This window comes from Amphibalanus amphitrite, unplaced genomic scaffold, assembly GCF_019059575.1.
Source record: "Amphibalanus amphitrite isolate SeventyFive unplaced genomic scaffold, NRLGWU_Aamphi_draft 000181F_arrow, whole genome shotgun sequence".
NCBI lineage: Eukaryota > Metazoa > Arthropoda > Thecostraca > Balanomorpha > Balanidae > Amphibalanus > Amphibalanus amphitrite.
The window spans coordinates 45,543-71,938 of record NW_024881676.1 but is presented as its reverse complement, the minus strand read 5'-3'; the positions used below and the strand labels follow the sequence as shown (position 1 = coordinate 71,938).

General features: G+C 49.5%; 3 protein-coding genes across 3 annotated transcripts; 1 reads left to right on the top strand and 2 right to left on the bottom strand.

Annotated features, from left to right (window-relative positions):
- Positions 1–531: 531 nt before the first annotated feature.
- LOC122384106 (protein SSUH2 homolog) lies at positions 532–9,683 on the top strand. The gene is made up of 8 exons (XM_043371131.1): positions 532–1,019; positions 2,929–3,239; positions 3,672–3,871; positions 5,936–6,073; positions 7,074–7,181; positions 7,822–7,994; positions 8,289–8,499; positions 9,131–9,683. The coding sequence occupies exons 2-8, from the start codon at positions 2,930–2,932 to the stop codon at positions 9,275–9,277; spliced, it is 1,287 nt and encodes a 428-aa protein (XP_043227066.1). The 5' UTR covers positions 532–1,019; position 2,929; the 3' UTR covers positions 9,278–9,683.
- A 236-nt stretch (positions 9,684–9,919) lies between these two features.
- LOC122384104 (selenocysteine lyase-like) lies at positions 9,920–13,913 on the bottom strand. Its single transcript, XM_043371122.1, has 6 exons — positions 13,561–13,913; positions 13,134–13,278; positions 12,570–12,711; positions 12,216–12,342; positions 11,686–11,928; positions 9,920–11,346 (listed from the first exon to the last, which is right to left on the bottom strand). The coding sequence occupies exons 1-6, from the start codon at positions 13,798–13,800 to the stop codon at positions 10,864–10,866; spliced, it is 1,380 nt and encodes a 459-aa protein (XP_043227057.1). The 5' UTR covers positions 13,801–13,913; the 3' UTR covers positions 9,920–10,863.
- Positions 13,914–16,503: 2,590 nt separating this feature from the next.
- LOC122384103 (uncharacterized transporter slc-17.2-like) lies at positions 16,504–22,742 on the bottom strand. The gene is made up of 11 exons (XM_043371121.1): positions 22,526–22,742; positions 21,283–21,446; positions 20,831–20,931; positions 20,505–20,634; positions 20,028–20,211; positions 19,421–19,557; positions 18,991–19,140; positions 18,659–18,791; positions 18,198–18,317; positions 17,746–17,870; positions 16,504–17,512 (listed from the first exon to the last, which is right to left on the bottom strand). Exons 1-11 carry the CDS (start codon positions 22,596–22,598, stop codon positions 17,327–17,329), a joined length of 1,503 nt encoding a protein of 500 aa, XP_043227056.1. The 5' UTR covers positions 22,599–22,742; the 3' UTR covers positions 16,504–17,326.
- Positions 22,743–26,396: the final 3,654 nt, after the last annotated feature.

The window sequence follows — 26,396 nt, the reverse complement described above, 5'->3', positions numbered from 1 at the left end:
GTAATCTTTCTACAGCTTGCATATCTCAAACCGTCGCCACTCGCCGGACGTTTCGGCTTTCCACATAGGTCACGGCCGAAACGGTGCGGACACTGCCCCTGGGACCTCACCCGGGCTGACCTCATACATGTGAATAGAAATAAGACGCTAATTTGTTATCGAATGACATCAGCTTCCATATCTCACAATGATGAGACACCCGCGTTGAGAATGTGAGTCTCAAATTCTATTCACATTATCAAAGCGGGGGTCTCCCTGACTCCAGCGCTCGAAACGCGTCGTGCGGTACAGCATAACTTCAGGCGTTTACTAGTAGCGCCATCTATGGGGATAAATAATAGCTCAAAGTACAACAAACACTACGCCGAAGTTAGTGGTTTTGATTGACATTCCTGAAGGGGAAATGTGTAACTATTTGTCAGGGGGCGGTATATAGGCATTTGAGGCGAATTGCTAACAGAGCGAGGTAATGTATACTCACGTGAACTAAAAACAAAAAATCAGGTCAATAACCTTCAGGTTTTTTAGCGCACTGCTCTGAGGGAAACCGCTGCCGGTAAAACTGGCGAGCATGTCGTAGACCACATAGAGATATACCTATTTATGTATATATCTTTCAAGTTTCAACATTAATTTTCCACGAAAATTTGCGAGCAGCCTGACCAGTGACCACCCACCTTCTCCACCTTCTATCCCTGCCTCCGCCCCTGGAGTCTGTCACTAGCGGTAAAGATGGCGCTACCTGCCTGTGAAGCCACCCCGCTCCGGCCCTCCTCCCGCCAGCGACACTCACGAGTCCCCGTGGCCGGCAGGAAGGAGCGCTGCAGCCGCTGGAGCCGATTCAGACATCACTAGCAAGGATCACTAGCAACAATCGGCCGACTGTCGGGGCCAGTGGTCGCAGTGGTCGGTGCGCAGCGGTAGAACTCCGAGCCCCGAGGAGACTGGCAGAGCTGTCCCAGAGGAGATCCAGTAGCCGGTGGTCATCGGGACGCGGCGCTTGCTCCTGCACAACACAGGTTAGTCACGTGTGTTGGTCACGGTATTTCGCGTCGACTAGTAAAATATCTGATCGACGTGGCAGAGATTTGCATTCTTTGCAAATGGCGAATCAGGAAGTAGAGAAACGGTTACGAACCTACTGCAAATGTTGTAATGTTGAGCGTACCCAGAGAGGCCATTGGGGACGTGAACATGCGGCGCACATCGCGGTGCAACGTTCAAGGTCAATGTCGTATCAGCGTCAGTCACGTAACGCGATAAGATGTGGCTGCGCTGTGCTAACAGGTGATAAGTTTTCTATTACCGTAACTCGGCACACAATGACATTGTGAATGTGTAATGGTAAATCGAGGTATACGTTCAATGTTGCGCCTAGCCCCACTCTGGCCTCGAGTTGAAGTGTGGTGTCAATGTTAGACTACCCATAATCCTATTTCACTGACGAATGACGATAACAGTCGAAGAAGCTCGTCGTCGGTGGTGGCTGCGAGCGGCGCTGGCTCGTCATCCGGCTCGTGTTTTCATCACAGCACCACTTCAGCGCTGGGTCTGGGTTTTCCCACTGTTTGCGCCCGGGGCGCCTGGTTGGCCTGCACCCGGGGTCGCCTGGGTTCGTCGAACGCCGCCCGACAGAGTGACTCTGCCCCAGTTCCATCCGCAGGGGTACCGTACCTAGAATTGGTAAAGTTCAGCAGTTGAAGTCATTTTGTCACAGTCCTTGTGATGCTAGGTCGAATTAGTGGCAATATTCGACTTTATTTTAGCATCATGAGTCCGCGGCATCGGACCTTGAGCCAAATGCTGAATTTTCCAAGCAAGCCTGCAACTTTTAGGAACACTGCCACTGACTAAACAAATGCATTCTGGGTAAACAAGTTATGTCGCCCTCGGCTTTCATAACAAATATTTATCACATCGACATTCGACACCCATCCCAAGAAAGCACGGTAGGACCGCGCGGGTCGCGGCGCGCACATCACCCTCGCCCGGCGCCTGGCAGTCCGCATTTGACCTGCCGGCTCAGATTACCGTCTGTCCTTGATGTCTGACCGGCGAGAGCTGACCGGACATTCCAGCGGGAGCTCAGCGGGACGGGGAGGTCATCGGGGGTTCCCGGTGACTCGGCTACCTGACGCGACTCCGGAGCGGCGCGGTGGCATTACGACTGGCGAGCGGACCCGTCTGCAGCCACCGGCGGATCCAGGGAGGGAAGTTAGGGTCACCGGTCATATCCCCCGACCCCTCAAAAGCTGATAGTGACCAGGTGCGCCTTACAACAACGCCGTTCGATTTATTCAGATATGTCGGATTATCTCTCCCGTTAACAATTTTTTTTTTGGTGCAGCCGTTCAAAGACCAGTCATCTATGCAAATCACTTGTTTCGATCTACAGACTACAATATCAATTACGTGATTCCCTCTAAAACCGAACGGACGGTCGGATGTGGTTCCTACGAGCTGCCGTCGCCGCAACCACCGGATAGCGTAGTTCCAGAAAAGATGTGCCCATCAGGCGGGAAGGGAGGGGAGGATGTCAGGAGATGTTGCACAACTGGTGCAATGCTGAGACAGACACGGCTGGAATACGTGCCATGCGTGCATTGTGGACGACATAAAATGATCGTGCATTTACTGTTGCCATTTTGGTAATAACATCGGAGCAGGAAGAAACAAGATGTCCTGAACCCATTCGCTGCCGTTGCATAAAAAGCGACAAGCTGTGCCACAATAATGACACGTTGGCGGAGGTATGTGTTTGTTGATGAGTGCAAGTTATAAGCACGTTGTAAAAATAATTTTTATTTATTTACTTTTATTCACGTTTCTAGCTTCCATGTCTACTTCGTTGTAGCTGCAGAATCGAGCACTGAACTGATTCCTCAGAAGTTATTATTTCTAACGGCTGGTATATGTTCTCTGTTTCAGAATGGCTTACAATGCCGGACCGCCGCAGGGTGGCCCTCCCTTCCAGCAGTATCCGTCCCAGCAGAACCCACCATACCCGTCCCAGCAGAACCCACCATACCCGTCCCAGCAAAACCCACCATACCCGTCCCAGCAAAACCCACCATACCCGTCCCAGGCTGCCCCACAGTACCCGTCCCAGGCCGCCCCGCAGTACCCGTCCCAGGCTGCCCCGCAGTACCCGTCCCAGGCCACCCCGCCGTATCTGGACCCCTCCGCCTCGTCGGCGCCGCCTCAGATCGACGGATACAGGGACATCGGCTTCGACGGAGGTGAGTTTCGATAATAAATGATTGTGGGCGAGCCACAGGAGTTACATAGGTCGAGGGAACTTTGCATTGTGCTGTTAACTTCATTTATCTAAGGAATCGAACTTCCCCACGGATGTTAGTCTTACATAAATGCGATGTTACATGTTCGGACTTCAGCATAATCACCGTACTGCTTTTGAGACCATCTGTGTAATAAGTATCGCTTTCACATCATAGATGGCGCTAGTAGTGAACGCCTGTAAGTATGCTGTACCGCACGGTCCATTTCAAGCAAATGTCGTTCCACTTTCCGATGCTTCGGGAGCACTTGATGGCGACCATGAATTTTGGGAGGGGAATTCTGACGTTCTCAAATTCCACATGACGCTTCATGACCTCGCCCACAGTCAGTTTGCCGCCAGTTATATCCCTAATTTGGCCGATTCCCGGTAGGGTTCGTTCGACCGCCGGCCGATCCGATGCCGTCCGCGCCTCCGGCCGACCAGCCGCGCATAGCCTTCACCCAGGATCCGCTGACCCGGGACGAGGTCAAGGACGCGCTGTCCGCCTTCGTGGCCCAGCACTGCTGCTACGGCAGCGGTCCTATCAAAGACATGCAGATCAGGAACGTCGCTCCCACCTTCACGTTCAAGGTTCGTGAGCCTGAAACCATTAATTTGCTTTTTCTGAAGATTACTTAGGTGATAGCGCTTTTGCAATAGGTAGGCTCATCGGTATATCACCGTGTATTCAAATAGGGGGCATTCCACGTCAAATCAAACACCGAAATCCGTCATCCCCTTCGATTTTTCTGAAAATTTGCAGGCAGACTGGGCATGGTTCAAAACTGAGTTACGTGTAATATTTTCGAAATTTGATAACGTATCGCCGAGATATAGGTCATCGAATATAGCCAAAAATGCCACACATCATTTTTTTAAAATGCTTATAACTCTGGTTCCTTTTCTGGTATCAAAATGATATTAACAGGGTTTTGTAGGCAATTGATAAGGCTTTGATTTTTAATTATAAAATTAAATTGAAGTGACCTTGAAATGCATTTGACCTTGAATTAAAACAGAAAAATTTAAATAGCAAAAAACACGCCGCCTTCGATTTGAGTAATTTTTACATATTATGTCCGTCACAATGTTCCTAACCATCTGTGAAAAAATTGGAGTGGGCCATTCATAACTTTCGCGGCAAACGCCGTTTTCATGCATCAACATCACGCAACCGCGCGTGACCTTGAAAGACAGAGTCAAGACATGCTTGCTTGTGTACACTTTCTGAAATGAATGATTGCTGATTAGTGATATCCCAAACTCTGCGAGAATGGAAATGCATAGTCATCGTAGTCAAGCATTCACGTTCCATTGTAAAAGTGTCTCAGGCAAACGGTATTTTGCGGTGAATTTTGAGCCGTGTGGAAATGCATCATGAAATAATTCAACGAAAACATTATCACGCAACGATATCTTCACGTCTTTTGATCTTCACTATACGAAAGAACATACATTTTTGAGTATGTATGGGGAATTTCTAGTTAATCCGATAATAAATATGGCAGTTAGAGACTCCTGCTAAGAGTAACATGTCGCCGGCTGAGGCGGGATCGGCCGACGCGGGAAACGCAGCAGTCACAATTTTGTGTTTACACGTTCATATTTCAATTGTTTACCAACCTATTTTCAGAATTCTTTCACCATAAGATTGCCTGTACATTTCTTAGTCTTCTCACAAAATTTGACGCGAATCGAACGTAATCAGCGGTAAGGAGCGCGATGTAAAGACGGAACCGTTCCGTTCCGTCCCGGCACAGTCTACAATTCAGGCGGCGCGTAGCGGTCGGCGCCGGCTGCCGAGTCGCCGCGTCGCCGCGGCGACAGGATGTTCACTTTACACCGCTATTACTAGAACAGTTGTGAACCGATTTTCTTATTGCTTGCACGATGAGATGTGCAATTCAATTCTGGAAGGTAGCCATAAGTAATTTCGCATCAATATTATGAGATATTGGCGAAAAACAGGAGGGGTGGGGCGAAATTCACTCTTCCCCCTCCAATGCGCGTGCTAACATACGTTTACATATGTGCCATTTTCTTCAAAACTTATGAATGGCCCACTCTAATTTTTTCACAGGTTGTTAAGAATATGGTAGGCAATAAAATATATGAAAATGAGCCAAATCGAAGGTGGCGTGTTTTTTGCTATTTCAATTTTTGTGCTTAAGAACAGAGTTAAGCAAATTTCAAGGTCATATATTTAAGTCGATGCAATTCTAAACAAATTCTTAAGAAATTACCTAAACAGTAAGGTTTATTTCATTCAAATCAAACAAGTACAACCAAAGTTATGGTCGTTCAAAAATATAAAGATGCAACATTTTGTAAAAATTTGATGCCCTATATTTAGAAGACCTGTGGTCAGAATGTGCAAAAAACATCAATGTAATGTCCGGGGCGACACAGGAACTCGCTCACAAATTTATAATGAAATCGCTGATGGTAAGGTGCAAAACAGCCGATTTTTGTTCGATTTGACGTGGAATGCCCCATAGGTATTGCTGGTATGCCGAAAGTGTTTGACTCTAAACTGTAACGGCAGTCATTCATGAAGATCTTACGTCAGTTTTCTCGTTTGATTCCATAACTGCTGAAATACTTGCACGTGGTGAATGTCCGAGCATCTAATGTGACATCCTACGGAATTTTCAGTATACCCTGGAGAGTTTTGTGGAGAAGCGCGAGACAAAGTGGAAGTTTGAGCCGTTCTCGGGAAATGGTCTTCCGGCCGGCGGGGGCCCGGCGCCTCAGCCGTGGGAGATTCCGCTCACACCGGGGGCGCTGTTCAAGGTGGGATCACTACTGGTCGGGCTACCCAACACAGCGGCGCAGCTAGAGCTGTTTTATTGCTTGGCCGCCCTTATCACTCTTATTAGTTTATGTGCTTATACAAGGGCGCAAAGATAATTTTTGAAAGCTATGCATTTCTCGCACTGGTATGATTTCAAAGAGGCAACAAAAGTTTCGTTAACTTTCAAAGAAAGCTAATTCTTGCTTGTTTTTACAAAACGTAGTCGCAAGCCCCGATCAATCAATAGGTAAATGAACCCCATCCAAGTTGCCGCGGATCGTGTTCTTCCAGGCCCCATACTAAGTCGGGACTACTATGAACGTCAAACCCCTTGGGACCCCACTTTTTTCCGATAATTTTTAAATGCGTCAACTTTCGTTGACAATATTCTGGCAATGTATGTTTCAGAACCTGCCGAAACTTTTATTACTAAGGTATTTTGACGCCAAACGATTATGGAAGGTACTTCTCATTCACTCGTAATGCTAAGGTCAATTCAGGCCCGGGCAGAGGCTTGCGCTCGGCCACACTCGAGCCCCGCCACCAGCGCCATCTGCTCTAAATGCCATCTACCAGCGCCCGCTACCGCTACCAGCTACCGCCCACCATCAAGCCTGAATGGAGCGATAGACGCGAGTGACCGGTCGCCGGGCAAGGAGCGCCGGAGGGGTAGGGCGGAGCTTAGCGCTGACGTCATTGCGTGGCTCCGCCCCATGAGCGCGTAGCCTCTACCCAAACAGCAGATTCGTTCCGTGAAATTTAACATTACGAGTGAATGAGAAGTACCTTTCATAATCGTTTGGCGTCAAAATACCTTAGTAATAAAAGTTTCGGCAGGTTCTAAAACACACATTGCCAGAATATTGTCAACGAGAGTTGACGCATTTAAAAATTATCGCAAAAAAGTGGGGTCTCAAGGGGTTTGACGTCCATAGTAGTATCGAGTTCCGCATTTGCCGTGCGATAACGTTCACTCTGACTGTGGGGCCTGTGTTTCAGGACGAGAAAAAGGTGCTACAGGTGCCGAACACTCAGACGCTGAGGCCCTGTCACGACTGCCAGGCTCACGGGGATGTGCGCTGCAAGCACTGCGCCGGCAGGGGGCAGGTCAGATTACCACACGATCACCACTCACCACATGGGTCACCAAACACTGCCGTCAGAGGGCAGGTCAGATTACCACATGGGTTACCTCACGGGTCATGAAACACTGCCGACAGGGGCAGCTCGGTCACTGCTCGGGTTACCGTTGGGACAACTGGATTATGAGCTCTCCGGACAAATATTTCGGAAAACGTCTGAACTCGACAGCACTCAGGTAGTCAATCAAAGAGTCTTGCTATGATCCGCCCCCATGTAAACTGGGATGGACTCAGCCCCGGCGATTTACAAGGGTGCCTGCCCAGACAAATGTCTGCCCCTAATTACTGTCATCCTTCCGGCTCTGAAATGATCTCGTCAGACCAAAAGGGCCTACCCCCCTCCCCCCCCAAGTGTCAACGCCACCAGAGCTGACCTGTAACACCATCCACCGCCAACGCTCCCAGGACCGGTGAGCAGTGAAACTGGTGTGACCCCATCGTCTGTATACCCCATACCTGGCCTGGCCGGCCTGCCCGCCTGTGTGCCTCAGAAACCTGATCTTTAGTCCCATCCTTGTGCACGCTTCTAAGAACCGATGACCTTGCTTGGGCCTTAAGCGTACCCCAGACCTAACCTGTGCTGACGCCCCTGCACCCCTCCCCAGGACCGGTGCGGCCAGTGCGGCGGCAGCGGACAGCGGCTGGGTGACGTCTGCAGCCGCTGCGGCGGCGTCGGCACCAACAAGTGCACCTGGTGCGTCGGCAACGGCATGGTCACCTGCACCACCTGCAAGGGCAAGCGCAACCTCAAGTACTTCGTCGAGATGACCGTCACCTGGTGAGCGCGCGCACACTCACCGCGAAAGAGAAAGAAAGAAAGGAAAGAGAAGAAAAGAAGGAGAAAGGAGAGAAAGAAAGAGAAAGGCAAAGATAAGGGATAGAAGACGCTGGACAATTGATCTGCGGTCCGGAACTGGCGGTGTTCTGTGGCGAACGAAGACGTGTAGGTGGGTTAGGTACGGTAACCAGTCAATGTAGCAACAAACTGTGAAAAAAGTTCACTTACGGACGTGTTCACGAAACAAAGTACAATCTCCCCTCCCCTCACTCCCCCCCCCCGTCCCACCCCCAGGAAGGTGCACGCCGACCGGTACGTGGTGGAGACTCCGGCCGGCCTGCCCGACTCGGAGGTCACAGCCGTCAGTGGGGAGACCGTCTGCCAGGCCAAGGCGCACCTGGTCTGGCCACTGACCGGCTTCCCCGACAGCCGGATCGTGACGGCCTCCGAGCACCTGGTCAGAAAACACCACACCGGGTGGCCGATGGGACGCATTCTGCAACAGGTATGGTACGGGGACATTCTCTGACAGGTATGGTGGGGGGACATTCTGTGACGGGTATGGTGGGGGGACATTCTCTGACGGGTATGGTGGGGGGACATTCTCTGACGGGTATGGTGGGGGGACATTCTCTGACGGGTATGGTGGGGGGACATTCTCTGACGGGTATGGTGGGGGGACATTCTCTGACGGGTATGGTGGGGGGACATTCTCTGACGGGTATGGTGGGGGGACATTCTCTGACGGGTATGGTGGGGGGACATTCTCTGACGGGTATGGTGGGGGGACATTCTCTGACGGGTATGGTGGGGGACATTCTCTGACAGGTATGGTGGAGGTTTAGTGTGACAGGTATGGTGGGGGGACATTCTCTGACAGGTATGGTGGAGGTAGAGTGTGACAGGTATGGTGGAAACATTCTGTGACAGGTATGGTGGGGGACATTCTCTGACAGGTATAGTAGAGACACACTGTGACAGGCTTGCACGGTATGGGACATTTTGCAGCAGGCATGATTTTGGCAGGCATATACGGTACAGAAAATTCACGACATAAGAGAGGACATATGACCGCTTTCTGGTGCGTGTGTTTCTCCTATTGAAAACTATCTAAAATTGTCTTCCCTCTTCCTTAGCGCCACGACGTGCAACAGATCGCGATACACAGCGTCTCCTACAACTACGGCGGCAACGAGGGCACCTTCTTCGTCTGCGGCCACGAGCGGAACGTCCACTTTCCCGACTACCCGTCTCAGTGCTGCGGCTGCTGCGCAGTCATGTGATGACGTCACGATGTGGGGATGACGTCATGTGATGTTGAGATGAGGTTATGTGATATGGGAATAGCGTCGTGACGGTATTCTCATTGCGTCATTGACACTACGGTAAATGAAGGTTTGTGACCACAGGCCAGACGGCAGAGCTTTTTGTACATTTTGAGCGCTTTGTTTGCTTATCAGCTGTATTCCACGCATTCGTGTACTGTGATGTACACGTGGTGTTAACTTTTTATTTTTTTGCAGCTTGGATAGTCTCCTTTTATAGGCGATTGTGCACACATATACGGTGTAGTGATCATGCAGGGTTCATATTCCAGCAGCTGCGTTCAGTGCCTTGAATGACTCGGGGAAGCTTCAAGGTAAACAATTAGCAGGACCAGTTTTCGTAAAAACAAACTTTTCTTTCCTCGAAGCGTGTTTTTCTGTACTGCTATCCAGTATAAGCAGACAATCTCAGTCTTATCGACCATCCCCACACGCTTGATATGCATCTTTTCCACATGTCACTGATGACATAAAATTCGCATCAGCATTTCAAATCAAGCAAAAAAGGAGGATGAAACGCATGGATGATATTTTATAAGCACATTTAATTGACCAAGTATCTTATGAATTTTTCAATCGGCAGTTTCATGGTATAGCCCATTGCGATTAACACTTGTATTGATTTATGACGACACACATAGGTACTTACCAAAAATTTGGCGCAAGACACCAATTTATAAAATCCTGAGAAAAATTTGATATCAAAACATGTGATGTCGAAATAGCATCACCAATATGGACTAAAAGTACGTTACTCGAGCGATAAAAGCTAAAAAATCATGCATGGCTCGAGATTATACAAGCAGATCTACTATTGTATCGACACCTTTTTTTTTTAAACCCCACATCTGCTCTCCCGTGAATTTCCGGGAGGCACGAAAGATCTCCTTTTAAAAGTGTCCAATCGTCCGATCCTGATCAAATATGTGTGTTCGTAGGCCTGTTCTGGTATTGCTTTATCTGCCAAGACAGACAAACTTGAGAAAAATCGAGTGATTGTACCTTTTTTTAAGGTCTCTAAACCAACTTGTCTGAAATTCACCGGAGAACAAATGTGGGGTTGAAAAAAAGGTGTCGATATGAGGCTTGACATGCTCCTAAATTTGATAGCACGTCGGACTTGAGCCGAAAACGGCGTCCGGATGTAAAATATTACGTACATCACTACACACTCGGCAGATCACAGGAGATTTTACGATCCACGGCAGATAGGCATAATCGTCATTTAGTGAAAATATTACGCAGAAGCCCTGTAGTCCCTGCAAAACCTGATAAGATGTTACATGTTACGTTCCAGATAACATGAAAAATATTGTGCAACCATTATCAATAAACATGCACAGATAAAATAACATGATTGATTGCGTATTAAGCTCGCATCGGTCCCAACCACGGCCCCAGTAAGCGTATTAACATATGGATACCGTAAAATGCTTCATCATTTAATATTACGCTCCATGACATCGTTATGTCGTTCACGAACTACACGTATATCGTTATCAGATTCGTTGACCCAGCCCGTCGTTCCTCCCCGCTTCACTGACCTACGCCGCGTCCTCCTGTTCCTCCCCCGCCTCCCGCAGCGCCTGTCTCAGGTCCTCCACCACGTCCAGCACGTCCTGTTCGCTGGTAGCCCGGCCCAGACTGAGCCGCACCGTTCTCCGGGCGTCCTTTGGAGAGACGCCACTCCGGAGCAGCACCCCGCTGAGACCGCCGACACCCCGCGCCCCGTCCGGCGCCCCGCAGAGGCCGGGCGCCGCCGAGACGCCCTCATCTCCCACATCACCTGATGTCTCCGGTGTTTCCGTACGTGGTTCTCTCGCCCCAGTCACCACTGTAGTAGCTGTATCACGGTCTCCGGCCGGCGCCGCGGGCGTCTCGTGGCAGGCGGAACCCACGCTGGCCAGCAGGCGCCGGCACCGGAGCAGAACCTCCCTGCCAGAGCGGCGGCTCGAGAGGACCGCGCTGCACGTGTTGGGCAGTCGGGGCGAGTCGCGCAGGTTGATACTCTCGGCCACGCCAGTCTCCTGTTGCGGGGAGCGTAGAGTTAGATCAAGTCTCACGGTTGTTGGGAGTGAGAGGGACACGTCGAACAAACGCATGACAATCGAGAGACAGTCGCGAGTAAGATAGCCTGCTGATCTCGACATTCAGTTCAGCAATACTCTGCCCTGCTGTGCGATACTACATAGCAAGGGCACCCGATTCATTATAGTTGTTTGGACGACACTGTTCAGTTAAATAACAAAACGTCATTATTCAAGGCCCTAACACAGCTCTCATTCTACATTATAAATCGCGCGATAACGTTTGTTCGAAGGCGCTCCAAACGCACCGTTACGCTTTACTTCCAGCCCCCGACTGACCAGAAGCCGCCGCTCCAGCAGATCTCTGAGTCGCTCCATGTGCTGTCGGTCCCTCTCCAGACCCTGCTGCACCAGCCGACAGGCGGTGCCCAGTCCGCGCACCAGCGGGGTGATCTCCGTTCCCGGCCGCACACCGCCCTCCTGACCGCCGCCGCGCAGCAGCGTGATACACGCACTACCGTCCGCGCCGCGCGTCAGACCCAGGGCAGAGGCCCACAGCGCGGCGATACGCGGTCCGTACAGCTGCCGGAGGGCGGCGGCGAGTCAGACTTCGGGGCGGAGGGCTAGCAGAGAATGGAAGCGGTTGAGTAAAGCACCCCAACAAAACATTCGTTATTAACCTTGGCAAACCAGATAAGCAAGCCGCAAAGTGCAAACTGATGCGCATAAAAACAGCATCAGTAACATTTGTTTCGTCAAACATTAATCATTTACGCCGTTTCTCTATCATTGCTAAACATCTGTCCTGCTTGACAACACGAACAAGAACCACGCACGCGGGTAGCTACTGTCACTGCAGCCTCCCCTACCTTATGGCCGACGACAGTGAGGAAATCGACACCGAGCCGACCGACGTCCACGGACAGTTTGCCGACCGTCTGAGCCGAGTCCGTGTGGAGCCAGATGTGCTGGCGGTGCGGGGACTCGGACAGAGCGCTGGAGAGAATCGGAATAATAACAATAAAGAGTTAGGGTGGCGGCTCTGAGGGACAGCGATGCTGACAAGGAAAGCATAGCTTGAAGGGCAGCAGGTAACGATTAAGGAGCAGGTGACGTAGCATTCGATACCAAACTACCATTCACACATTCGCATACCATTAGAACCAATGTCAGATTATCAAAGATCCTCGATCTTCCGAGACCTAAGAGACCACCTAGCTCACCGTCCGATCGCCTCGATGTCGTTGACCACCCCAGTCTCATTGTTGGCGTGCATCACCGAGACGAGGCAGGTATCGGGGGAGAGAGCCGCGCGCAGTTCCGACACGCTCACCCGGCCCCCCGCGCGGCACGGCAGCCGGGTCACTGGAGAAACGAGAGGGGGATGTACAGAACATGACGTCTCACAAGCAGCATCAATAACCTATTCACAAAGCAAATACACAACGGGGTTCGGTACACAACGGACAAAAACGCACATCCATTCGGAAATCAGTGCTCAACACTTAAGCCCTGTGCACCGTAGCATATAGAGTAGCATGCATTGTTGGCAACATAGCTGCGACCGAAATATAAGACCGGATAGTCGACACGAACAAGTATTTGTCGACCGTTACGTGAAAAGTTCTATACAGGAGAAACAGGTTAGCCCAAAAAAATCGACACATCTAAGTAGCTACAGGAAAAACTTGGCTATACTTGTGGCGACCTGCTATTAGCGAAGTCTAAGACCCATCATTCCCGGCTGCAGTATAGCACACACCAGAGCAGACTGATCACTAACCCACCAGAGCAGAGTCGCCGCCGCTGCAGGTCGGCGACCGGCGCCTCTACGGCATCGTGCTCCGTGTCAGAGATGATGAGGTGCGGTGTGCCCCGGCGGCCGGTCGCCCGGTAAAACTCGAGAGAACCGCGGACCACCATATTGTTCGCCTGGAAACGGTACGAGGCAGGATGCAAATGCAGCTTTAACGAAAGAAAATTAACGGTGAAGACTGAAGAGCACTTAAGACTAGTCTAGACTGAATATAAGTGCAAAGGGATGTAACATCCCAACTTATTTGTGCCTTCCCTGGTTTATATGAAAGTAAATGTCAAATTGGACCTACACGTACTGCGTACACCACCCTATCATTCTTCCACTAAAGCCACGCTGCACTTAACATGTAGGAGTTGCGTTCAAAAAGCAGTCAAACTGCGGGAACCCCGACCCACCTCAGTGCCCCCGGAGGTGAAGATAACGTGCTCTGGCTGGGCGCCAATGGCCGCAGCCACGTGACTGCGTGCCTCCTCCAGCACGCGGCGCGCGCTCCGGCCTGGTGGGTGGGTCGAGCTCGGGTTGGCCCAGTGCTGGTGCAGCGAGTCGGCGATGTCAGCCTCCACCTCGGCCGCCAGCGGAGTGGTGGCATTGTAGTCCATGTAGAGCGTAGGGTCTGGGTTGGTGTCACTCACCATGGTGTGTGGTGGTATGAGATCTGAGGAGGAGGTGGCTTGAGCAAGAATACTAAGAGAAAATGATAGGAAAAAAATCCTAAAAACAAAAATCTTCCTTCTGTAATGTTGATGAAACTTGTAAATTGAAGGTATCATGGGTTTTTAATTATGCTCACTGGTCCAATAGCAGTAGGCGGAACTGTGGCCAAGGGTGCCCGTTTTTGGGAATGCATTTTCGTTCCCATACCTAGTTGGGAATGAAAAACCTAAATATGGGAATGCTATGTAGGCATTATTTAAAACAAGAAGAAGAACCGTTAAATGACGTCCAAAAAATATAGAGCGATTGTGAACCGCCTGATATCCTACTTAATACCCAAATTGTGTGAGAAAACCTGTTTTCTTAGAAAACCAAACTTGAACTTCAAAAATCAAGTGGACGAAACAATCTCTTAGAAATAAATGCATGTAATTTTGAATGACAAATGATTAGGCTTCATGCTCAGAGATTTCGGGCAGAAACAAGACAGCTATGCACTGCTACACTTCAGCGTGCATTACGAAACCTTGCATGCAACACGCGCGCCCTAGCCCAAAACAACAACATCGCATGCAACACGCATTAACAAGATTACTTCTGTTTAGTATTATATCACTAGTGGCATGTTCCTTTCAAAGCCTGCCATTCATTGGCTAGTATTCTGAGGGGTGTTCACGGGCACCGCACACTGCTGCGTGCGGTGTGTGCGGTGCGTCCAGCAGGCGTGGGGGTAGGGGATGGGTAGGCGGCTCTGACGTCACGGCTGCGTGCGGTGGACGGTCCGCTGTGGCCAGTCCCGACCGGCCACAGCGATCGCTGTGTGCGGTGACGGAAGGCTGACGTAGGGACGCAGTGGGCGGAGCTTGGAGGCTGTGTGCGGTCCGACCGCACACAGGGCCCGTGAACAGCCCTCTGGTTGTTATAGAGATCGACGACCACAAGCGCTTCACTTCAGCCTTTTCTGTTATCGAACAGGTGTAGAAAGGAATCATATATGAATGAGTTGCGCAGCAATTGAATCAGGCACATTTAACTCGCAAGTGCTAATTTATAAATTTGTCTTCAAATGTTGAATAGCAAAGTTTACCAGCCTAATTTGGGATGTTACTGGCTCAACAACATATGCAGATGAAAAGTAAAAACGTCCTTTTAACTATTGCCTTTGACTCAATAATACATTGCGAGCCATGTAAGGACTCTGGTAAAAAAACATCGTGGACCGCGATGATGCCGGGGAGGCGCGTGCTATGAATCAATACGATGGTTGTTACGCCCGCCTCTTTTTCAGCCTCAGACATTTATGATTTAACCCCCTTATTCGTCTTCTGCGGTCAATTAGGCTCCTGTTCCGCTTTGACTTCAGAAGGCGAGCTCGAAAATATCCAACATGGTTCGAAGCGCGACGGGCGCCTGACGTTTATGGGCCTGGCCTGACAGGTATGGTCAGAGTATATAGGGTATGGTTGCGGTTGGTGCCTGGTGGCAGGCCGGGCAGGCCGTAACCAGACGAAGTCAGTGAGGGACCGGCCGTGCGTGGCTAACTTTGGGCTGAGTTCTGCCATAGAACGTCGGAATTGCGCGATCGGAGGGTAGAGGGCAGGGTCAACGCAACAAGGCACAAGCTTCGCTTAGCGGGGGCTCTGTCCTTGTGAAATGTGAATCCTTCCAATCAAAAGGTTCGGATTAGATTTGTAAAAAAGGATTTACCTCGGCTCTGGCTCTATCAGTGCAATCGCAAATCGTTGTGCATTGTCATGCCTCAGTATTTGTTCGATACAGGGTTGTCAAGATCTGCTGCCCCGACCGTGAGCCTGCATGTGTAGCGTGCCTCGAGTAGTCACAACAACGGGCGACGATGATTGTTTGCCTCGGAAGTACTGCGATCGCCGACCGCCAACCATCTCAAGTCGACCGACATCGCACAATCCTTTAGAGTTTAGCAGTTCGATATACAAATGGTACGATGACTTATTATTTATCACCATTTATTATTTATAGCCTAGCTGTTAATCGTTTACCTAAAACGTCTTCTAAGCTAATCTAATAATAAGCAGCATCATGTTTTCCTATGCTACAGCCAAGGTAATATACCGCCGCATAATAAATCGATTATGTTACTGGCCACCGGTCATTAGCCTTCGTTAGGAATTTGGCGATTAACTGCCGTGCTGCAATGCACGGCTCACATGACGAATCGGTGATCTACACTACAGCGGTCAATACAATTCTGCCATATTGCTACCCGGGCATTATATCTGACAAGTGATCTATATCTGTCTCAAAATATTGGCACATTGGATATCAATCGACAATCGATACGATTTAATAACGCGAAGTCCTACATCCAAGCATACCTACAACTAAAAACTTCTTACTCTTATCAAGTAACGGCTAGGAGCATGTTTTTTTCCATCTTTAGGGGTTTGAGGCTTGAGCCATTAGTTCGGGCCAGGAACAAAAAGTATTGAGTGGTTGTCCCCATCACCCTCGACGTGCTTAGCTTCACGTACCCACAGTTCTCGGTTGAGTTTTCCATTATCGGTAAAAACGGCTCCGTTTCATGCATAAGAATGCGTTAACATCGATGCATGATACTATTCAAGGCAACAGCATTGCCTTATATGGGTGTAAAAGTTTCTTATGTAAAGAAGCGCGCATCCAAAAACAATAACCACACAAACAAAACGTCCAATGATATTTATTCTTCCTTGCCAAACCCACGACCGGTTTAAAAATTACAGCGAGAATACATATTGCACAATGCACATTGCACACCCAGCATGTGGTTTATGTAGTCCCTACTATTTTATCTCACCTCTATTGGCAGTTGCAATGGATACCTACGTCCTATACAAGTCACTGGTAAGTAAACCCAGCCACAGCCGCCGTTTTGTTCACTCAACAATGTTACAATTATTTCACCCCGCCAGCCCTTTCACGTATGTACAGGTCTCACGGGTTTTAGCGGTAGGTTTTGCCCCTATTAATTTTAGTAAATGTCCGGCTATATCTTCTTCGTCTTACGCTTCTAAGGGTTGAATATGCGATCGATTTATTCGTGTACATGCCTGTTATGATCCTCTAAAATGGCTTCATCGTAGGTATATCGCTTAGTTTCCGATATATAGCCGGAAATGTAAAAAGGCAAAACCTACCGCTTAAACTCGTGAGAGCCGTATATTATGCTGGTCGGGCCATTCCGGACCGCTCGCATCCCGAGGATATCATCATCCTAGTCTATATTACCACAACTTACACCGTTAGGTATTAGATCCAACTCTTCATCACCATCAATTAAACTCATCTCTGTCATCTGATCTGACCAATAATGATCGCATCGATCCTCCATTGGTTTAGATAGGACTCCCGTTTTATTGTAAATGATCGGGACTGAATGTTTCGGGTCTTCTAGTTCTGATCATGGAATCGGTCTTCTTGGTTCGAAGACGACTCCCGGATTTAATCGGGTATTTCCGATCGAATCAGACTCCAAAGCTCCGGGGATGCTCAGTTGACCTCCTCAAGGGCCACGATGGTGTCGGCGTGCCGGTAGCTCTTTTGGCGCCTCTCCAGCTTCTCCGCGCAGGCGAACGGCTGAACCTGTGACTCCCACTTCCACAGAATCAGCAGACAGAGCAGCACCATCAGCACGATCGAGATGATGAAGAAGTAGCACCACTCCTGCAGCGTTCCCTGCGAAAAATGGAAATCAGAAGGGATATAAAGAGTTCATGGGACAAAGTAACGGTATGCATGAATGTAAACAAACCAAATAAAGAACCGTCCTTGTTCCGATTTCGTCAAATCATTTTGATAATGCAGACGCTCAGATATACGTATTGACTAACGAGAACGAGCAGTTTTGCTGTAGTGTGACAACACGGAGAGCGTATAATAAAGTTTCATGTTTAGTGATTGCGGCTTACGTTGGGCGTCATGGCCGTGGCGATGAGCGGAGACAGAAAGCCAGTGGTGTTTCCGAAGGAAGAGGCCAGCCCCCAGATCAGACCGATGTACTGGGGCGCAATGTCGGCAGCCCCCGACACAGGACCTGAGAAACAGTATTCATTAATTGTGAACAAGTAATTGGGTCTAAGTTTATCAATGAATAAATCTTATTTTAAATTGCCACACAAAATACATAAAATAAAACGATCAAGTGATGCCTAGTAACTACTTGAGGGAAAATACTTAGTGCACCATTTATGCATTAACCCTCTGTTTGCAAATTAATAAATATATAACAATTTATCAAACATTACCAAGAGCGTTTCCTCCCGTTCATTCCGCGGAGCATTTTCTCCCCGACGACAAGTGAAAAACCCACTGACCTCCCATTTGTTTGAGTCACTCATTGAACATGGTTTGGATGCCTCACCTGACCCTATGACGATGCTTGACATTCCCTGCGCCAGCGATATCAGAATGACCCCAAGAACTCGCTGAGACACGGGCAGGTTGATGACCACAGCCATACAGGCGGCAGGAATCAGCAGACCTGCCAGGATAAGGGACGTCAGACAATATACCTAACATTCATTTATCGAAAGCTATTATTAAAGCTTGAATAAAGGTAATTTACTAAGAACTTGAGAACAGGATAATATGAACTTGAGAGCGTAAAAGCAGTATTACCTGGGAACAACGCTTCACATTTTAATTAAGAACGCCACGCGTCGATTTAAAAGGGTGCGGCGGAGTGAGCTATACAGCTTTTTTTCGAGAGACATTTACGGGACACAAATTGCGTGATTCAGACACAGTATGTAAGTATCTATCTGTTCCCATGCTTAGCTATAGATATGTCAGCATGTAGCCTACATAATTCAGGTGACCAACCAGCTGCCGCTGAGATTTTTCTCGTGTTGGTGGTGCTGATCCCTTTCTCGACGTGCAGGTAGTGACACAAGTTCCCTCCGACTATCATCATTATGCACATGGCGATACTGGGCAAGGCTGAGACGAATCCGTTCTGAAAAAAAGTTACAGTTATAACACTTGCACTTATATTGTCCGATAAAAAATTGTACGGAGTACGGACTCATTTCGGGATAAACTCCTTATTACGGGAGCTTACATGCGACCACGCATATGTACATTACTACGTGACTTAGTTGCCAGTGTGTGTTTGCTTTTGCATTACGTTTGTTTTGTGTCCGAATTTCACCCACCTGTGATATGTCGAAGTCGAATCCCTCCTTCATGAACATGGGTAGTGTGATGTTCAGCGAGGCGAAGAACCAGCTGGTGACGAAGTAGCTGAGCATGATGATCCACACTTGGAGGTTGCTGAGCAAGGTCCACAGAGAAACGGGCTGTGTCTGTGAAAACGGTCCAAAATATGTAAACAAGATCACTCTACAAACATCCCAAGAGTCAGACTTTATTAATCAGTCGGAGAACGAGACATTAATTGGAGCGTAAACATTCACCCTCATAACGTAAAATCGAGCATTTTATCTACGAATATTAATTCATTTGCCTTTTGTTATAAAGTTATGCTAACCAACAAGATTAAGCAATAGCAAAAGTGAGTTTAAATATAAAAATGGCACCAGAAAAGGCAAATCACAAGCATTACATATTCTCTCTGATCGGCACCTTTGTGTTGTTGGTGGCCTGCATGTGCGGCTGGGAGGCCAGGTACTTTTTCTCGGCGTCTGACACGAACCGGTGGTCCTGGGGCGACTCGGTCAGAAACAGGCAGGCCAGCACCGTCCACAGGGCCACCACCAGAGCTGAAACCGTCGACAACGCCGCCTTACCGAATAAAGTACAACCGTGAGTAAATGCTGCAATAAGTCGGAGTTTTCCCTCCAATTTGTCGGAAAACTCCTAATTATATTCCATATTTCCGTCATTGATCCACATGAGTGCTATTTTCGCGTCCATGGCCATAACTACTGAAATTCATCGGCAACGGCATCATTGGAGGCCTAGGAAATAAAAAAAACTCGTACATTGCAGAGCTTGAACTGGTACTAATTACTTATTCTTATATCAATACCTCCGAAGTCCAAAACTTATCGGTCATTCAGTACAACCGCCCTTGACCCTTGACCGTTGACCCTTGACCAATACGCGACTCTCCCTCTCTCTCTGACTCTCTCTCTCTCTCTCTCTCTCTCTCTCTCTCTCTCTCTCTCTCTCTCTCTCTCTCTCTCTCTCTCTCTCTCTCTCTCTCTCTCTCTCTCACACACACACACACCTGAGAAGTAGAAGGCGGTGGGCCAGCCGCCGTCCCACTGAAGCTGACACAGGCGACTGCTGACCAGGAAGGCGCTGGCGCTGCCCAGGTAGCCGCCGCTCCAGGCGATGGAGAAGAGCAGCGTCCACTCGCCGCTGGCAGACCAGTTGCGCAGGATCACGTTGAAGCTCGGGTAGTAGGCCGACTGAAGGGAGACGGTGCGCCGTACGGCGGTTAGGTATTCACTTCACTGTCGCCATAGAAAAGGTGAGCTTGACATGCTTCAAAAGAGGTAGGTATTTTTATGACAGCTTGAAATCAAACGGTGCAGCACGATACTTTTGATTATTTGTCAAACGTGAGTATGCTTCTAAATTAAACGGTTATTCATAATGAATCGCATGCCTAAAATAAGCTAAACAAATGCCCGACGCTAGCGTTATATATGCATGACCTATATCATACAGTTATGTTCAGGGGATGGGTGTTGTGACTGACCGCTGCGATGCCCTGCAGGACTCGGAGGACGATTATGGCCCAGGAGTAGGCCCGGGTGGCCTCAGGGATGAGCAGCATCGGCACACACTGCAGCACGGCGCTGCAGATGGCCACCTTGTGACTGGGGAACCTGGCCACAAACATGTTATGCCGTCAGTGGTGCGTGAAGAGGCTTCGATGACGTAAAGCTCATACAGGCTAGCACAAAGTCAGACGCAAGCATATACAACTTGCTCATTGTGTAAGACAGCTTGCAAGCCTAAGTAAAGACGTTGGTCGGCATTCTTAGTCACGAAAATGGTTCTGATTTCGAAGAAAAACGTTACCTGTCGGCCACCCAGCCGCCGATGACCAGCGCGGCGACGTAGCCGTAGAAATAGGCCGACAGAACCACTCCCTGGTACTGCTTACTCCAGGCAAACTCACCCTGCCGACAACGGACGAGGGTCCTTTGAAACGGCCGCCGTTGGGTACAGGCAGCCTCGTTTAATCCGTAAACCATGAAACCATTTTCCCGTGATAAAGATAACTTGATTGTTTGCTTTTAAAATAAATGTCTGAATCAAATGCATCATTAAATATCGGAATGTGTGTCTCAAAATTGTCCGATATGGCAGGCCAACTAATCCATTATCCAATTCCAATTAAACATTCGGCCTAAATTCATTTTACAAAAAAAGCTGGAACACGTCACACATGATGATAAGTTATGACTGTCCAGACCCAATCTTGCCGGTTGCCGGTTGCCGCATCTCCATTCTCCACACCCCTTCCTTACCGTGACCTCCCCTCCGTCCACGGGGCTGGTGGCGTTGTCGGCACCCTCCTCTCGCACCATACAGAGCACGGCGAAGCTGGTGACGACCCTGCCGAGCATGGAGGCGGTGCCTCCCAGCAGACAGAGCAGCGTCACCGCCATCCGCCATGAGAACAGGATGCCGACTGCCGGGGGAAACGCGCGGATGTTGTTCGACAACTGCCCTGTGTTCAAGCGCGGTGCATAAGAGGAAAATGGCACTGTCTTGTGTGATGTATCGCAATAATTACTAGTATTTCATTCCTCCACCTGTTGATCAGCTTTTGCTGAATATGATAGAGTTAAGCGGTGCTGAAACAAAATAATTAGTGCTGCTGCAGCTTCATGTACCGGGAGTTCCCGAAAAAGAAAACAGACGGATTTAAATTTCGCCTGTAACCTATCTGGTACCGTCTGCAACGACACGTTTTCGTAAGGCTACCAAAGCGGTCCAATGCAAAAAACGTAGTTACCTCGCGTTAGTAAGGTATCTCGTTACAGGTAGCTATTTCCTGACTAAATGACACAATTGTGATTTCAGAGGTCGGAAAGAATCATGCGATAAGTGACTCAATAGCCCGTTCGTATGAATGTAACTGTAAGCAGTTATGGGCGATTGATGGGGTCACAACTCACAATGCTAATAAATATTTATTCCACTACCGATATCTTCTGCAAAAAGAGGGTTCTGCTAGATTCAAACTCTATGCACCTCTGAGTTTGTTCATACCTAAGCATCTGATCGGAATTAGGTCGTTCATCGTTTTTTTTTTATAACAGCTGCCGTCTAACTATTTACAATAGTTATCGCCATGTATGCCCGTTTCTCGGTCAGTGCCCCGTGGACCGGGACCCCAACTACCTACTCTACGGACCCAGAAACGAGCGTACCCGCGAGTTCCTTTGAAGGGAGAACGGTAGCGAGATAAAATTAGATCACCAAAGTCCAGTTCCCCACAAATATCTGCCGAATACATAAATGATAAAATGCTTTAGGTACAAAACAATATCAGGAAACTGGAAAGGTGACAGTCTATGAAAAAAAAGAGATACACTTTCAAAAATACTTGTTTCTTCAAAAAGTTTGCATATTTTGCTTATTGCGTTCTATCTTTTATTCTACCTTTTTATCGCTCGTTTTTAGTTATATTCTTTAAAAGTCGACATGTCGACTTCTGAGGGCCAGCGGCTGACAGTGCACCGTCCCGCCGCGTGTCCCACTCACAGCGAGGGGTGTGATTGGCGTCCTCGGCGGCCGACTGGCCGGTCTCCGGGTGGGGCGACTTCTCGGAGGTCATCCTGAGCTCGCTGACCTCTGCAGAGCCGGGTCACCACTGGGACCGCCGACGCACGGGACACAGTCGGCCTCGGACGCCGCCGGCGGGCTTTATACACCGCCGGACGTCCCGGCGGACAGAGCGGTCGGCGGCGCGACCGGCGGCCGTATGCCCCGGCATGGCGGAACGGCGGCGACCACAGGGCTCAATATTGATGCTGCTTTTACGTCGCCTCACAAAACTGCTGACTTGTTGCGGATGCATAAGGGAGGTGTGACTTGACATGGAGGGTGAGACTGTGCGTCAAACGGTATCTAGAACTGGATGCGTCCGGGTGATCACGACCCGAAAACAATGCCTTGATGCGGAGGTGCGGCCGTTAAATCGTTATAGTGACTCAGCTTTATTACAATTAGTTCTGGCAACACCACCTCAAGAATAAATGAGCGGCGAGAGGAATACGAAATTGACCCAGTTGGTAAAATGAAGACGAAGGCATACAAGCAAAAACAAATACAGGTAGAGGTACCTAAGCATTTCAACCCAAAACCTAACAGCCCTTTCTGCTACACTATACGGAGAGGTCATTCACTCATTCAAGTTTATCCTACCGCGCTTGCAGTTTGGGCTACGTTTTTCTGGCGTCCCTCGCCGTGTGCCGTCACCGCCGACAGTCGCGGGCATGCCACAGCTCGGCGAAAATAGACGCCCTCGAGGCATTTGGCGCAGCCGCACTCAGCACTGTGCCAATTGAATTGCGTGCAGGGAGTCAGGGACCGAGTCGCCTTATGTGGATATTTGGCGTGCGATGCATGTATCAAGACGGAGTCACTTTGACTTCAGACAATTGGCCGAGAGTCACTCGATGGACCGTTTATTTCTTTTTGTTTTTGTTTTGTTGGGTTAGGCCCTTTCGGTCCAATTGGACCATTTCAGAGCCGGGAGGATGATAGGATATAGGGGGAGACATTGGTCTGGGCAGGCACCCTAGTGAGTCACCGGGGCTGAGCCCGTCCAGAGGACAGGCCATCCAGCCCCAAAGTACCTACTCACTGCACCCGGCTATGGGGTGCGCTCCAGGGCATATTTTAACACACTGACTGCGTCCCATTTTGGGACGCAGCCCCCTGCCTTTGGGACGTAGCCCTCGCGAAATTTGGACCACTGCGTCCCACACTGAAATGCCATGGTTTCAGCCGAAAACCACGAGCAATAATAAGTCACATGCCTCGGTCTTTTAATGTGTAACAGATGTTGCCTTTCCAATTGCTTTGTGCCCTGATTTACTATGTGCCTAAGCACATACATGCCCTCTCCAGTCCTTTTTGCCCTGGCCCTATTCTAAGGTCGTTCACCTTGTTATATCCTTCCCTACTCTACATATGCCCCTAGGGTATGTGCCCTGTCCAGTGTCCTGTCCGTAGGTCTTGTACCTTGTCCTGCCCTTCCTTCATGCCCTGCGCCCTGCTCTGCATTCAGGTCCTGTGCCCCGCCCTGTCCTGCCCTCAAACCCGATACCTTATATGATACCCGATACCCGATACCAGCGCCTTGCCTTGCCTTTGGACCCTGCATCCTACCCAGTCCTCAAGCGCCTAATGTGTCTTGTCTTATCCTCATGGCCAATGCCTGCCCTGTCCTTAGGGCTCAGACTCTGTGCCCTGCCCTTCCCTGAGGTTCTGTTTAGAGATGTCAAGGTCGAGACCGCAGGCCCGGCGCCGGGCCCAAAATCGGGCCCGGCAGGGCTTTTCCATGGCCTGAACGCGATGCTGCCGGGCTCATGCCGGGCATGCAGAATGAACAGCGTAATGCTGAAAGGATGTACCGCCGGGCTTGATGCTGGGCTCAAGTATACTTGCACTCAGCACTCATAACTATATGAGTGCTGGGCTTGATGCTGGGCCCAACCAAACTTGGTGCGGTGCCGGTCCGGTGCTCGTCCCGGATTTCGGGGAAATTTTGACACCTCTAGTCCTGTTCCTTGCCCTGCCCTCAGATCCAGAAGGTACTTATATTGATAAAAAATAAAAACATACCTAAGACTTCAGCTAAAACTGGAGAAGAGTAAGAACTAAGACTATCCCTGAACCTGGGCGGTTCAGGGATAGAACCTGGGCGGAACCGACAGAGGCGAGGCGGGTAATCACAAGCAATATAAGTGGCAGCTTTAATCCCCTCCGCTCCCCCTCCCCTGTGGCACCGCCCGCCGACCATTCACAGTCGCATTCACATTCGGTGCGTCCTTTGCGGAAAAAGAATGCGTCACGACTGGGCGAATTTCGAGACTGGCCAAAAGCAATCACAGCCCGCTCCCAATATCCCGCTTGCTGCCCCTCCACCAGCACAGTACACAATGACCCAGACTTGTGACAGCTCAAGAAAAAAGTGAGCTCGCTCAGCTCAACTCCGTTTTATCCGCTCCCGCTCAGCTCCCGCTCAGTTTAACACGGCTCAGCTCAGCTCACGCTCCGCTCAAACCGGCTGTGCTCCGCTCACGCTCAGCTCAGCTCAGCTCAGTTTCCGCTCAGCTCAGCTCAGCTCAGTTTCCGCTCAGCTCAGCTCAGCTCAGTTTCCGCTCAGCTCAGCTCAGCTCAGCTTCCGCTCAGCTCAGCTCAGCTCAGTTTCCGCTCAGCTCAGCTCAGCTCAGTTTCCGCTCAGCTCAGTTTCCGCTCAGCTCAGCTCAGTTTCCGCTCAGCTCAGCTCAGTTTCCGCTCAGCTCAGCTCAGCTCAGTTCCCGTTCAGCTCAGCTCAGTTTCCGCTCAATTCAGCTTAGCTCAGTTTCCGCTCAGTTAAATTCACGCTTAGATCGCTCAGTCGTTCTTTTTAAATCGGACATGCTTAACCCTCGCCCGTATAGGGGGGGGGTCGAACGGACCCCCCTGTTTTTCGCGAATAACTCGCGTAAAAAGCGGCCGATCGCGACGAAACTTTCAGTACCCTCGCGATAATCAATTTTACACCTATCCTGAAAATTTCATGACCCTGACCCTAATGACCTTTGACATGTGACCTACTTTTCGAGACCATGTTTGGCCGGAATCGCGATTCGGCGTATGTCGGCTCGCATTAGCCGCGCGTTAGCAGTCTTTTTGTGGTTTCAAGTGTTCAAACATGGCATATGATGTTGCTCCCATGCATTAGGGTGGGTGTCAAGGTCACCGGAAGGTCAGGTCAGGTCATTGACCTTTGATGACCTCGGTTCACTTTTTCGAGTTTTACATGTTTCTAGGCTAGCTTTTGGAGCTGAATTCGAATTTAGCAACCATTTGAACATTTACGAAGCAGTTTTGGTGCCTTCGTAACATGTTACGAAGCTGTCAGAGGCTACTACGAATACCCGGCAAAATCCTTACTGGTTGACCTGACCTGACCCGACCTGGCCTCAATGCATAAAGACATCATCAGTGATCATAACTAACATGATATTCGTGATCAGCACCCCGAAAAACCCCATAGCAGCCACGTTTTACGACGTTCTAACAGGTCCCGATTTTCCCGACTTTTGGGTCATTGACCTGACCTGGAAGGTCAACCGATAACCTAGGACCTTAAAATTGGGTATCATCGGCTTCCTCTCGTCGCGGGCAGCACGCTCGTTTTTTCCGCGAAGCTCTAGCTCGATCAGGGACGAAACGGCAAGGGGGGGTCCAACGGACCCCCGCCCCCTTATACGTTCGCGGCTGGAAAAACACCAATACGGGCGAGGGTTAAAAAACAGACCAACTCTTGGCGCATAAGTAAGTCTCCTCTAATAAGGAGCGAGGCAACTTACACAATGGGCAAAAGAGATAAGCTCATTAAGACCTTGAGACTTTGCGA

What these genes read in the sequence shown, in the direction of transcription:
- LOC122384106 (XM_043371131.1), top strand. Translation starts at nt 2,930, where the DNA reads ATGGCTTACAATGCCGGACCGCCGCAGGGTGGCCCTCCCTTCCAGCAG. An exon ending in CTCCCACCTTCACGTTCAAG is followed by an intron (nt 3,872 to 5,935) that starts GTTCGTGAGCCT and finishes CGGAATTTTCAG; the next exon opens with TATACCCTGGAGAGTTTTGT. An exon ending in CACCGGGGGCGCTGTTCAAG is followed by an intron (nt 6,074 to 7,073) that starts GTGGGATCACTA and finishes CCTGTGTTTCAG; the next exon opens with GACGAGAAAAAGGTGCTACA.
- LOC122384104 (XM_043371122.1), bottom strand. Translation starts at nt 13,800, where the DNA reads ATGGTGAGTGACACCAACCCAGACCCTACGCTCTACATGGACTACAAT. An exon ending in GCGGCGGCGACTCTGCTCTG is followed by an intron (nt 12,712 to 13,133) that starts GTGGGTTAGTGA and finishes TCGTTTCTCCAG; the next exon opens with TGACCCGGCTGCCGTGCCGC. An exon ending in TGCTGGAGCGGCGGCTTCTG is followed by an intron (nt 11,347 to 11,685) that starts GTCAGTCGGGGG and finishes TCCCCGCAACAG; the next exon opens with GAGACTGGCGTGGCCGAGAG.
- LOC122384103 (XM_043371121.1), bottom strand. Translation starts at nt 22,598, where the DNA reads ATGACCTCCGAGAAGTCGCCCCACCCGGAGACCGGCCAGTCGGCCGCC. An exon ending in CACCGCCTTCTACTTCTCAG is followed by an intron (nt 19,558 to 20,027) that starts GTGTGTGTGTGT and finishes CGACGGTTTCAG; the next exon opens with CTCTGGTGGTGGCCCTGTGG. An exon ending in TCGACTTCGACATATCACAG is followed by an intron (nt 18,792 to 18,990) that starts GTGGGTGAAATT and finishes ACTTTTTTTCAG; the next exon opens with AACGGATTCGTCTCAGCCTT.